The sequence below is a fragment of the Geotrypetes seraphini genome, chromosome 6 (genome assembly GCF_902459505.1).
Source record: "Geotrypetes seraphini chromosome 6, aGeoSer1.1, whole genome shotgun sequence".
NCBI classification, from domain to species: Eukaryota; Metazoa; Chordata; class Amphibia; order Gymnophiona; family Dermophiidae; genus Geotrypetes; species Geotrypetes seraphini.
Genome location: NC_047089.1, coordinates 61248086 through 61262169, shown reverse-complemented (window position 1 = coordinate 61262169; position 14084 = coordinate 61248086). Strand labels below are relative to the sequence as shown.

The 14084-nt window shown below is 44.0% G+C and overlaps 1 protein-coding gene across 3 annotated transcripts; it reads left to right on the top strand.

The window, feature by feature from the left end:
• Positions 1–3719: 3719 nt before the first annotated feature.
• KCNRG (potassium channel regulator) lies at positions 3720–13873 on the top strand. 3 transcript variants are annotated; one of them, XR_004539833.1, is made up of 2 exons: positions 3720–5520; positions 12107–12202. XR_004539833.1 is itself a non-coding variant. In XM_033948263.1 (2 exons), the coding sequence occupies exons 1-2, from the start codon at positions 4100–4102 to the stop codon at positions 12357–12359; spliced, it is 825 nt and encodes a 274-aa protein (XP_033804154.1). In that variant the 5' UTR covers positions 3720–4099; the 3' UTR covers positions 12360–13873. The 3 variants fall into 3 exon arrangements, 2 of the variants coding, with proteins under 2 accessions (XP_033804154.1, XP_033804155.1); XM_033948263.1 differs by having other exon boundaries at positions 3720–4671; positions 12107–13873; XM_033948264.1 differs by having other exon boundaries at positions 3720–4797; positions 12107–12211.
• Positions 13874–14084: the final 211 nt, after the last annotated feature.

The following is a 14084-nucleotide window of genomic DNA, read 5'->3' as shown; positions in this document are numbered from 1 at the left end:
ATTGCAAATGACATTGCTACCTTTCATCGTTTGAGCCAGTCATGAAGCCTGTTGGAATAATTGGTACAGATGATATTTGGAGCCCAAGACTTATCCTGGTCACTCAGTGGACAGCCAAAGTAAAATTTGTATATCTTCTTCAGATCTACGGTAAGTTGACGACGTTGTGCTTTTGTCGTGAATGAACCACAGATGTAATAGAAACTATCTGGATGATTAGTACAATGTCTTGGCATGATAAAGACTGATAGTCACTGTAAATTAGTTTCTCAACTCAGTCCTGGAGTACCCCCCTTGTCAGTCAGGTTTTCAGGATATCCACACTGAATTTGCATAAACTTGATTTGCATTCATTGCCTCCATTATATGCAAATGTATTTCATGCATATTCATTGTGGATATCTTGAAAATCTGATTGGCAAGGGGGTACTCCAGGCAGGGCCGCCATCAGGGCAGTACTACCAGTCCTGCATTCAGGGGCCTGGAGCTGACAGAGGGCCCGGGCTCCCCCAGGGTCCTAGGCCATAGTTCTTCAACCGCCAGTCCGCGGACCGGTGCCGGTCCCAGTGGCGTACCTAGGGGGGGGAGGTCCGCCCCAGGTGCACAGGAGAGAGCTGGACGGGGGACCCGCGGAGTTCAATACATCTTGAGCCTCGAGGCTCGTCTTCTGTTCCTACCTGCCCTGCTGCTCACATATAGCCGATCGGAAGTGTTCCCAGATGTCAGCGCTGATGTCGGAGGGAGGGCTTAAGCAAAGTCTGCCCCCTGATGTCAGCGCTGACGTCGGAGAATACTTCCGGTCGGCTATTTGTGCGCGGCAGGATAGGCAGGAAACAGGAGACAAGCCTCTCGGCTTGAGCTCCATTTTGCTGAGAAAGTTGCAAAGATGGGCTGAGAGGCAAACGCGGAACACAAAAGGGGGGAGGGAGTGCATTTTGGACATAAGGCATGAACTTGGGAGAGAGGAAGGGAGGGAAAGAGATGCTGAGGTGGGGGAGGGAATGGATTTTTGGACACAGAAGGCATGGACTTGGGAGAGAGGAAGGGAGGGAAAGAGATGGTTGTGTACATGGGGAATAGAAGAAAGGAGAATTTTTGGTCATAGGGAGGGAGTGAGGTACAGATAGTGGCATACCAAGGTGGGGGGGGGGGGGGGGGGGGGCGGTCCGCCCCGCCCCAGGTTTACGTCCCAAGGGGGTGCACAGCTGGCCACCCTCCAGTGTTCTCCCTAGGCCAGCAAACTGCGGCTCTTTAGCCACTTGAGTGCCACCACCGCCATAGGGAACAGGCCGGCGCCAAGTTCTCCCTGCTTTTCCCTGTGGGGCCGACCAACTCTCGCCACTCGCTTCAATTCTGACGTCGGAGAGAACGTTCTGGGCCAGCCAATCGCTGCCTGGCTGGCCTAGAACACCCTCTCCGATGTTAGAATTGACGGGTGGCAAGAGTTGGTCGGCCCCGCGGGGAAGAGAAGCAGGGCGAATTCGGCGCCAGTCTGTTCCCAATGGCGGCAGTGGCAGCTTATTCCCCAGTGGCGGTGGCAGCATTTTCCCAATGGTGGTGGCATAGGGGAGGGCAGGGAGAAAGAAAGAAAGGGGGGGACAGGAAACCAGAAAGAAAGAAAGGGGGCAGGGTGAAACAAAGAAAAATGGGGCACAGAGAGAGAGAGAGAGAAAGACAGACATACAGAACGAAAGAGGGTGTGGAGAGAGAAAGAAAGAAGGGGGCAGGGTGAGAGGGAGAGAAAAACAGACATACAGAAAGAAAGGGGGTATGGAGAGAGAGAAAAAGAAGGGGCAGGGTGAAACAAGAAAAAGTTTGGGGAGGGAATGAGGTCTGGAGGAGAGGAAGCATACAGGAGGCTGAAAGAAGGGAAGAAATATTGGATGCACAGTCAGAAGAATAAAGTGCAACCAGAGACTGATGAAATTACCAAAGGTAGGAAAAATGATTTTATTTTCAATTTAGTGATCAAAATGTGTCTGCTTTGAGAATTTATATATGCTGTCTATATTTTGCACTATGGCCCCCTTTTACTAAACCAAAATAGCGTTTTTTAGCGCAGGGAGCCTATGAGCGTTCAGAACAGCGTGGGGCATTCAGCGCAGCTCCCTGTGCTAAAAAACGCTATCGCGTTTTAGTAAAAAGGGAGGGGGAATATTTGTCTATTTTTGTATAGTTGTTACTGAGGTGACATTGCATAAAGTCATCTGCCTTGACCTCTTTGAAAACCCGCAGAATATAAATTAATAATTAACATTTTCTCTGCGTACAGCGTGCTTTGTTTTTAAAATTTTATTGTTGGTAGATCATTTTGACTTGGCCACAAAGGTAAGGGAGAGGGAGGGAGGGGAGCTGCTGAAAGACATTTAGTAATCCTTGCAGGCTTGACTGTGCAGGGAATTATTTTTGTAAAATCATGTTTTGTTATGTGACTGGCATTATTTAGACTTTAATTTCTATGAATGAATAGAATGAAAATGATATAAATTACTTGCTTGTTTTTATGTGCGTGTGCTGAAGGAAAGTGGAGAGAGAGTGGGCTGAGGACGGTGAAGGGAAATGGGGAAGAGAGAGTGGGGAGAAGACGCTGATTTATAAATTGACAATTGTACAGAATATTGTTTCTTTTTTATATTCATCCATAGCTGCATGTTAATGATGTGCTCATATGCACTTATTTATCATCATAACATATACATCATCATTAACATGCAGCTGTCGATGTGTAAGGATAGGCTGAGGAGGAAGGAAGGTGCACATATCAACATATCGTACATTTTTAACATGTATGATGCAGCTATAGGCAAGCTGAGGAGGATGGGATCATACAGATGTGTATGTTCAGATATGCGCTCAGATGTGTATTTTTTCTGATATATTTATTAAGCTTACAGTATTTATAAAAACACATTTAATACTTGTTACAAAAAATATTGTGCAATTGTGATCTACTTCTGGCCCACAAAGGTCAAAAGAAATCCTTAACTGAGATTTTACATTCAAAAGTGAATTATAGCTACTAGCACTATTATTTATTAGTTATTTATTATGCAGATGTTTGTTAGTTTGTTATTAGTTCAGTATTAGACATATGTTAGTTTAGAATAGATAGGTATAGATTAGTTTAGTTTAGGTTAGGTTTGGGCCCTGCTGAAAGAGTCTACTTTGACGTGGTTGCAGGCTTATAAATCTTTTGGTCAAAGAGTGCGGCGACAGAGAAAAGTATGTGTGTATTCGGCCCATGGAAGAAGGGAGGGGGGGGGGAAGGGGTGCGTGGGGGGGCCCAATAGGATTGCTCAGTAAGGGGCCCAGAAATTTCTGATGGCGGCCCTGATTCCAGGACCGAGTTGAGAAACAGTGCAGTAAATAATGGCTGTAGCATAAAAAAAAACCAGACAACTGTTGTTAGCCCTCCTTATAGTTTATCCTATAAATGCATGATATATCTCCCAATTAACATGTATAATTACACTTCTCCCTGGTTTCAGCAATGCGGTTTTGATTATTCATGGTTTTTTGCTTGCTGGCTCCTCCCCCAAATTACATCAGCTTGCATAGAGAAATCGCTGATTCCCAGCACTTACTGCACCATGTTTTGCCTCTCCTTCAGGAACAGGCCAGGTCTCCCACCGTGTTATTTGTGGTATCACCATATTCACGATGGTTTTTAATAGAAAACAGCAAATAACATGAAAAAGTTATTTGCTGTTTTTTCGGTTCTGGTAATTCTCACAGCAAATACAGAGGGAGAAATGTATATATAATGAGCCTCATTTCAAAAATGTAATGTGCTAGTGAAAAACTAAACACATGAAAAATGCTACAAAACCCACCCAACATTAATGAAAATGATGTGTCCATTTGCCCCGTCTGACTTCGAGATGCGTCATTTCCGTTTGAATAAAAATCAAAGGTGCCCATTGGTCATTTGGCCTCTAGATTAGTACAGCTAGTATCCCTAGTGACTGGCAGGCCTTGAGTTTGCACTTTGCAGCGCCTCGCCGGCAGAAAGTTAAAGGTTCCCAAGCAACGCAGACCCACAAACAAGAACCACGCCCGGGAATGCAACACTTCAGAGTAGTCATAAAGAGGACAGAAGATGAGCGGGTCGGAGCCGGTGACGCTAAACGTGGGCGGCCAGCGATTCAGCACACTGCCTCAAACACTGCGGCGCTTTCCAGACTCGCGGCTCGCGCGCATGCTGGACGGCAGTGATGCCGAGCTGCGGCCGCGCGATGGCCACGTCTTCATCGACCGGGACGGTGGGCTCTTCGTCTACGTGCTCGAGTTCCTGCGCACCCGGCGCCTCGCACTGCCTGCCGACTTCCAGGACCACGAGCGGCTGCGGCGCGAGGCGGACTTCTACGAACTACTTGCCCTGGCGGAGCTGCTGGGCCCGGAGCGAACGCCTCGGCCCGAGGTGCTGGAGCTGCGCTTCCAGCTGCAGGATGCTCGTGCCTTTTTCCGCTTATTCGGTTCCTGTAGCACCACCGTGGAAGCGCTCGCCGCCAGGATTTCGCTCTTTGTTGAGCAGCCCTCAGCCGCCGCCTGGGGCTTCGCAGTCCCAGCCTCTAAGCCGCTGGCTGTAATGCCTGTTCAGAGACCCTCTCACCATGACCTCGTGTTCCAGTGCGGTGCCGATTACTCTGCTAGTAATCAGTTTGGGGCCAGGTATAGCTTCCCTATACTTTCTTTTCTTCTGGAGGTGGGCAGGAAAACGGTCCCATTTTTCAGTTCTCCTTGGTTAATAGTTACAGCCCACTTTTTCCCTGTCTAGGCAGTAGGTGTCACCGCAAGGTAATGATCAGACTTTACTTAGCTGTTAGTGTACGAGGCTGGTAACTCTTACCAAGCTGGCTTGGCAGCAAGTGCTCATTTGTGCACTAAGGAGCCAATGCAGTAGAGTTGCATGACTTCTACACAAAATTAACAAGAAAAAATGTATGTAGTTTTGCAGGAATGATATATTCGGCTTATTTATTGACCCAGGTGAGGCTCTAGCACAGGACACCAAACTACTCCGTGTCTGACCTCACCCTCATCTCATCCAGCATTTCTCCTTTACTCCCTTTCAGAAAGTTTGTTGCTTTTTAGGACAGGTCCCTGGGTCTTGCCTCTGCTGTCCCACCCATAGGAAATTGAAGAAGAGGCAGGACACAGAGATGGAAAACTAAGGGCTGGCTGGAGGCAGCCTGTCATACTGCTGTTGTTGGCAACCAACATAAACTTTATGAGACTGCAGATGAGGGAGCAGTGCTGAACCGACCGGTGGGACAGGAGAAGAGAGACGAGACTGGGGGGCAGGGGTGTGTGTAATGGAAGCTGGTACTGGCAAAGTTGGGTCAGGGCTCTATCCCATGAACCAGCCCTGCTTACTGAGCATGCAAATTACTTGGCAATAATCCACTGTTTATTGCAAAATGCCCCTGCCCTGTCAGTGCTAACAGCGTGAGCAGAGAAGTAATTGGCCTTTGAAATAACACAGATGACTGAGGAGAGTGAGAAAAAGGCAAGCTACAGGTATAGTTTCTGCATCAGTCCTGGTAATCCACAGGCCCTGAACCAATGCCCCCAATACAAAAAAAAAAAATACCTGCCATCTAGCAGCACTCTCCCCCATCCCTGATTCAGCCCCTCCCTCCATCATACGCTGAAGAGGCATGACTGATGATTACCTTATTTTTCACTCCATAAGATGCACTTTTTCTACCCCTAAAAAGGGGGTGGAAATGTAAGTGCATCATATGAAGTGAAGTTACAAATTTGTTGCACATTTTTAAACTCCCCCCCCCCCCTGCATATTAAAAAAAACAAACAAAAACTCCCTACTGCTGCATCTTTAATACTACCCGCCCGCTGCTGTCATATCTGGTAGTCCAGCAAAGTTCCCAAGCAGAAGTGCAGAGATCAGGAGCAAGCCCTCCGCACTCCCGCCTGGGCCTGCACCGATATCTGAATGGCTACAGTCAGCTCTCGCAGGACATACAAGCTCTGACTGCAGCCATCTGGAGATCACGCAGGCCCAGGCAGGAGCGTTGAGGACTTGCTCCTGATCGCTACGCTGCTGGCTGAGAAAGATAAGAGCCATCTAAGGAGGGAGGAATTAAAAAAGGTACTAGGGGGGCATGATTTAAGGTAATGGGGGTGTGTGGGGCCTGTCACTAGGCCTGCCTGCTCTTTGCCCTGCCCCAGCTTACTACTAAACCACCAGAGGGGGGAGGGAAGACAGGGTGCAGAGCCTGGTTGGGAGAATTTGGTTCAGAATGTTTTTTTTTTCTTGTTTTCCTCCTCTAAATCTAGGGTGTGTCTTATGGAGCAAAAAATATGGTACTTTCTTGCTAAGTTATGGGCAGAGAAGAGGCATGGAATGCACCTTGCAGTAGCACATGGCACTCAAAATTCATTACTGAGCAGTATTTTAGAGCAGGCATTCCAGGATCAGCACTTTATAAAACTATACATAGCAGTGGGATTCTTACTTAACTTTGGGTGCAAGGAGTTACAACAGAAACTAGTTGTAAATCCTGGTTTGTAAGTTGGGTATAGATCCCTCAAATTTTATAACATGGCACATATTTTAAGGGCTGGCTATGAGCAAACTGGTGCAAAGTTCAAACGCTTGTTAGACAAGACCTCAAACACCCAAGACACTACTAGAATAGTTCTTCATGTCCTTACTGGAAGTGTTCATTACTGGTCTTGTTTCTGAATTAATTATTCAATATAGGCTGACATATCAATCTGGTGTGTTACAAAAATCTAATAAAGACCTTTGTGGCAGTGTGTGAAGAGTGTATTAGAATGTTTCACCTCAAACACTAGAAAAGGCAGAGGTATGAATTTTGAAGAGTCATAGCCCCTGAGAAAATACAGAAGTGAAACAGCTGGGTAGCCACTGGGCTAAAAGCTAAGTGCTCTTCTTAAAATTTAATTATAGCACCACCTTGGTTAATTTGGGTCTTACCTGCACTAAAATAAACAAAACCAGACTGATGATGAACATGTCACCCCAGTAAGGAAACAAAATGAATTAAGTAGTGTCTTGGGTGTTTGAGGTTTGGGAATAAAAGTATAATCTACATTACTTTGTTCAGTCAGTTGTCTACATCTATCTTTATACCTCATTTTTCACCAAAAATTTGTCTAAGTCCCAAACGCCCAGAACAAGATCATTTGGTCATGGGAGGGGCCAGAATTGTGATGGACTAGCCACCCAGACATGGCATCAGAGCAGTGGGGCACATAAACATCTTTCCAGAACTCTCTTATAGGATATGGTGAGCCCCCTCCAAAAAAAACAAACACAAAAAAAACCCCACCACCAAACCAGTATACCCACCTGCCTATAACCCCAATAGCCGTTATGGCTGCGGGTGCCACCTATATGGCAGTACAATAGGGTTTTTAGTAAACTCACATTTTCCACCATAAATGTGGTTAGAGTGGCTTATGGGCCTGGGTCCTCCTCTCTATGGTTCACTATCCCACACCCCAGGCTATTTAAGACACCTGTATGCAGCTCCACTAGGCTTTCCTAGAGCAGGTGCTGATGTTCCGAAGACTGGTATGTACATTTTTATTCTGAGATTTGTGGCAATGTGAGGCAGTCAGTGATCACTGAGGGAGTGTGTGTGGGTCTTTACGTTGTCTCTGCAAGTTATCTGATCACTTTGGATACTTTTTGGCACTTATACCTGCTTTTACATTGTCTAACTCACAGTTCTTCAACCGCCGGTCAGCGGACCGGTGCCGGTCAGCGCAGGGCCGGCGAGATCAAGTCGGCAGTTAAATTTCCTGCCGACTGCGGTTCCTCTCGACTAATGTTCCTCCCAGCCTCAGGCGATCAAGATAGGCTGCCAACGTCGGGGCCTTCCCTCTCTGAGTCTCGCCTGTTCGGAAACAGGAAGTTGAAACAAAATAGGCGGGACTCAGAGAGTGAAGGTTCCGACGTCGGCAGCGTGTCTTGATCGCCACCCCTGCCGAGTTGCTGAAGAGGGCCGCAGGGAAGTTGCGATTAGACCGGAGAGAGCTGCAGATTCAGGTGCAGGGAGATGGTCAGCGTGTGCGAACAAGATCCTGGGAGCCTTCACAGTGACTTCCTCCTCTCCCACCAGCTCTCCAATTTGCCAGGGAAGTGATTTACCGGCAATTTCCTGCAGGCAAGTACCGAGAGCTGCTGGAAGGGGAGGAAGCCACTGTAGGAGGCTGGGAAGGTCTGGAAAAGGGAGAGCTGTTACTGGACTTGAAGGGAGTTAGAAGGAGAGATGCTGCTGGGAGGGGAGGAGGGAAAGGTATGGGAAGAGAGTTAATGTTGGATAGAGGGAGGAGGGAAGGGAGAAGAAGGAGAGATGCTGCTGGGAGGGGAGGAGGGAAAGGGATGGGAAGAGAGTTAATGTTGGATAGAGGGAGGAGGGAAGGGAGAAGGAGAGATGCTGCTGGGTGGGGAGGAGGGAAAGGGATGGGAAGAGTTAATATTGGATAGAGGGAGGAGGAAAGGGAGAAGGAGAGATGCTGCTGGGAGGGGAGAGGGATGGGAAGAGAGTTAATGTTGGATAGAGGGAGAAGGGAGAAGAAGGAGAGATGCTGCTGGGAGGGAGGAGGGAAAGGGATGGGAAGAGAGTTAATGTTGGATAGAGGGAGGAGGGAAGGGAGAAGGAAAAAAAGGAAGGAGGGTAGGGAGAAAGAAAAAAAAGGAAGGAGGGTAGGGAGAAAGAAAAAAGGAAGGAAACAGCTGGCAGGGAGATTACAGGAGGGGAAGGGGGTCAGGGTGGAATGGAGAGATCAGATGAGAGAAAGGGGAGAGAGAGGAATGAGAAAGTAGAGAGACATTGATGCTGGAAAGGGGGTCAGCAGAGAAATGAGAGAGGGTTATGCTAGATCTGGTGTAGGAGAGATAAAAATGAAGAAGGCAGTGAAGCTGGAATGAATGATGTAAAAAGGAGAGAGGAGGATGGACAAGGAAGAGGGGCATAGAAAGAAGTCAGATACATATGAAAGGGGGAGAGGGCAGACATTGAATGGAACGGGCAGATGCTGGAAGGAAAAGAGTGAAAAGAAGATGAAAGCAGAAACCAGAGACAACAAAAGGTAGAAAAAAATAATTTTATTTCTATTTTGTCATTAGAATATATCAGATTTGAATTATATATCCTGCTAGAGACATAACTGGGGACTGCAGTATTGTGTTAGCATGATATTTCTATGTAGCGTTCTATAATAACTTGGCTTGTTCAGTTTTCTTGATAGTAGAGGGGATATATGTGAAGGGGAGACAGGGGTTTTGTTCCGTGCTCTGTATATTTGTATTTATAAAATCACAATTGTTCAGAATATTGCTTCTTTTTATACTTTAATAAAATACGTTCAATATAAAATCATAATTGCGGCTTGTGCAGATGGGATCAGATGGTTTGCGGGGACCGAGCTCGTGGAGATGGGGGTGTAAACGGGGTTTTAAAATTTTAGTCCTAGTAGTTTGCCGGTCCACAAAATAATTATTTTATTTCTGCCGGTCCACGGGTGTAAAAAGGTTGAAGAACACTGGTCTAACTCACAATATATAAGTTTCGTTCAGGAAGTCTCATGAAACATTCGATTATCCCTGCAGGACAAAACTTATACGTTGTAAGTTAGACAGACCACATCCCATCCAAATACCACTCTAACCACTCCTTCAGATACACCCCGTTTAGTTCTGGCGGCATAACCATTCAGAGACTTAAAAAGTCTCTGAATAAATCCAGAAAGTCAGTTTGATTATTGGTACTTAGACAACCTGTCTTTTAGGTCTTCCAAGTGCCGACTTGGGTGGGTTTTTAAGACATGTTTGTTTCAATTATGAGCTCCTTAGCTGCTGTTCTATAAATGGGTGCACAAGTGTGCTTGAACAGATCTCCCGTTTTAGCACCTTGTATCAATTAGAATGCTTTCTTGCGACAATAATTCAATGTTATATATAGAATTTCCCCTTTAATACATGGTGAAGAAATTTGCTGTGTGATTGCACAAGTTTTGCACTTATTAGGGTATGTTCTATATATGGTATGGAAAAGAAAATGCACTTAGTGCTTTTCTACGAGTATAAACCACATTTACAGTTAGGCAGTTTGTAGAATATGCGTAGTGGCCAGCCCTGTGACTAAAATTTAGGAGTGATCATTTATGCCAATTAAAACCTGTTGTAAAGGCCTATGCCTAGATTCTGTGCAGATTGAACGTATTTCATAACGGGGCATGCCCACGAGACACTCATTATCTATCCCCTTTTGAGATTCACTCATTAGAATTCATGCACACAACCTTATAGAATGTGCTTAGGAAGTTGTGCATGTAAAGTCTAATTAGTGTTAATTGCTTGTTACTGAGTGGTCAATTATAGATTCAAATTTAGTTTGTTAAACAGTTAAGTTGTGCATAGTCAAATTTTGCACGTGCAAACTTTAGTCTCCATGTATAGAAACTGGGGGATTGTGTGTTAACTGCAAGTTAAAAGCAAAAACTAATGCAAACTTCACTTTAATAAACTAACCACTGTGCAATATGTAGTTTTTGGAAGTAGGCTTAAGGCTTGTTTTTCTTTTTTTCCCCAGTAGCCTTACAGTTGGCAGGATTTATGAATATGGATAACCTCACTCTCACCTATCGAATTCAAGTTTATCCCTATTCAGAATGTTAAGACCATCAAACTACTGGGAATTACATTCAATGGGAAATTAGCCTTTCATGATCATATCAGCACTGTCATCCGGAAATGTTTCTACTGATTGTGCATGATACACTCCCTTGCCAAGTTTCTCGACCATTCTTTGTTAAATATACTCATTCAGTCGTCTATAAAGGTATAATAAAGAATGAAATCGAACGTTTACAAATTGTCCAAAATACTGACATAAAAATCATCTATAATGCTAAAAAATTTGATCATGTCACTCCTCTTCTGTACAAGGCACATTGCCTTCCAATAGAACATCGTATCATTTTCAAAATGATGATGTTGAAGTTTAAAACTAAATTAGCAGGACAGCCAGAATTCATTAATAAACTTTTGATTCCTCATTCATCTCAGCGAACACTGATCCTCTAATGAAAACCTGCTAGCAATCCTGTCACTAAGACATATTAACACTATGAGAACCAGTATTTTCTCCGTCACCGCCCCCAGTCCACTCTCAAAGCATTCCTTTTTAAAGACACTTTTGAAAATTGATCATCCTTTTAAGAATGTTTTAACGTCATCAATATTTCTGCCATTCTGGCTGATATCAGTGTCCCCAACTAAACTACTGGGTGAAAGTAGAACACTGAAGTTCCCAAAGTGTAGAACTCAACACCAAAACAAAAAATAGGAACTTTGACTATTTCAGCCTTTGTAACCAAAGTGGTGCTCAGAACCGTATAACGGTGAAAAAATCACGAGTCGGGGAATACTCCCCCTGTGAATGTTTTCAGTTGTCTATCATTGCACCATCTTCATTTGGTAGAAAGGGGATGAAATAGACTTCAACAAAATCTCAAGTGTACTTAATAGTGTAGAACAAACTCCAAAAAAGTTCTAAAGGTCATAAATTAACAAAGTTTTTTTTAACTTAACTGAAATAAAGGAGAAAGGAAGTTGTTTCACTCCAGCGGGTCCTGACGTGTTTCGCCAGTGGCTTCCTCAGAGAATCCCCATTTGCTGGCTGTAATCAAGAGTAAAACTTCTCCTCTGCTCCCAAGATGTAATTTTGGGAGCAGTGTCTCCCATTCCTTTTGTCTTTCCCTTATTTGTTCTTTCCTATTCTTATTTTGTAGTCCTCCCTTCTCCTTATGTGCCAGTCAAATGTTTCTATTGGTAGTCTAGTGCTAGGGGTTTTCCCCCCCCTTAATATGATGATTTTATGTATTTTATTTTTCCTTTGTATATCCCGCCTTGAATTTTCTGATAAGGCAGAACATCAAATTTTAATACATTTAAAACTTGTTAGGAATTTATTTTTAGTACAGATGTGTACAAATTTGATGTTTTAAATTATTTTTGTGATTGTTATATAGAATTGAGTTTGCATTAAATTGCTTATAGATATAGGGATTGATAAAATAACAAATAAATGTTTTCCTTCCGTTTCAGGTATGTTTCGATAAAACCTGACCAGAGGAAATTGGTTAATGGAACTAATGTACTTGGACTGTTAATTGATATATTACTTAAGGAAGGATTCCACTTGATGAGCACCAGGACAGTTTCATCAGAAGAAAAAATTGAATGCTACACTTTTCAAAGGATGAAAAAACCAGAAATCCTTATTCTTAATGAAGATGAACAAGCAGAATATAATATTACAACACAGGCAAAACCAGCAAAATCCAACAAAAAAAGATGAACTCTTTGGTTATCTATTTCTGATATAAAGTTAAGTATCAATTGATGCTTATCAGAGCAGTACAGAAATACAAGTGGCCCAGGATCACATTTTCAAAGTGAGAAAATGGATTGAAAGATGTTATTGGACTGACAATATTCTACAAATATTTTGTAAAGAAAAAGGACCGAACCATTTTTAAATGAAGAAAATCATTTTTATTCAAAACCTGACTGTGCTGGCCACCTATATGCTATTTTTCTGAGTTCTACAACTGGATAAGGTGAACAAAACATTTGTGTACATACAGTATGCCATCAAAATTACTTACCGTCAGAAATAAAGGACAATTTTTGTGACATTTTATTTCAGTTGTAACACCAAGAGGCCTATTTACTAAACTGTTAGCTGTTTAATGTGGGAATTACTGCAGACTAACAGCATAGGCCAGTGCTAAATTTCTGCAGCATTATAACAGTAGCTGTTAAACATGGGGTGTACAATGGGTGAAAACTGCATGACTTAACACGATAAGGTTCTGCTAATTGCACTATATGACCTAAGTGTAGTTAACCACATGGTAGTAGTACCTGCCCTTCAATTTACCTGGAGTTACAGAATTGTTAGTGTTTGCAAGGCAAAATGCTGTCGGTCATTTTTGTAATTATGCTGCAGGAATCACACAACCTTGGTGTAGTTTAGTAAGGCCCTCTGTGTCTGAATTCAAGAGGGCCTGGGATAGGCATGTGGGATCTCTCAGAGAGAGAAAGAATAATGTTTACTGTGGATGGACAGACTAGATGGGCCATTTGGCCTTTATCTGCCGTTTCTATGTTTTACAAAGGCAATTATCACAGCAGGCCACAGTAATTGCTGCAACACCCACAGGGATTCAGTGGGTGCCAGTGTTTGTTGTAAAAGAGAGATTCAATTAGGTCCTAAGCCAGGCAAGAGCAACCTGCAGCTTGCCATCAAATTTTATGTGGTCCATGAGATCATAAGAAGTATACCCAGAAAAACATTAACCAGAATTTTGGCAATTTTGAAATACTGTGTTTTACAAATATTTTCAAAATACCACTCTAGTAGTTCGTTTCTATCACCGAAGGTGTATGGTCCAACCTTATGTAATATTGTGGCCGCTAATGCAGCCTTCTGTGTATAAAGATTGCCCACCCCTACCCTAGCTTTATTTCTGTAAGGAGCCACCTAGATTTAGGCAGCAAAAGTGTCATTTTTGAAGCAGAAAAAAGATGGATCTGATATAAAACGAAGTGGTGATGGGTAGAGCAGCTCAGCTAGAAGAAATGTAAAAGTTCAACTTCTCTCTGCACAAGGGAGAAATGCTTTGATTTCCATGGCCTTGAGATAAGAGTGAGACTAGAGAGAGGCGCAGGGACAGAAATCAAACCTGTTCCTGCTATAAATTGAATCCATCCCCATATTTATTTATTCAATTTTCTATACCGTTCTCCCAGGGGAGCTCAGAACGGTTTAGCACAGTTACTTACCGTAACAGGTGTTATCCAAGGACAGCAGGCAGATATTCTTGACTGATGGGTGACGGCACCGACGGAGCCCCGGTACGGACACTTTTAGAGTGATTGCACTCTAAGAACTTGGAAAGTTCTAGAGACCGCACCGCGCATGCGCGAGTGCCTTCCCGCCCGACCCCGACGCGCGGTCCCTCAGTTAAGATAAGCCAGCTAAGAAGCCAACCCGGGGAGGTGGGTGGGACGCAAGAAT

Bases quoted from the DNA above. Each gene is read 5' to 3' on its own strand.
- KCNRG (XM_033948263.1), top strand. From the start codon at position 4,100: ATGAGCGGGTCGGAGCCGGTGACGCTAAACGTGGGCGGCCAGCGATTC. The intron at 4,672-12,106 runs GTATAGCTTCCC...CTTCCGTTTCAG, and splicing joins AGTAATCAGTTTGGGGCCAG to GTATGTTTCGATAAAACCTG.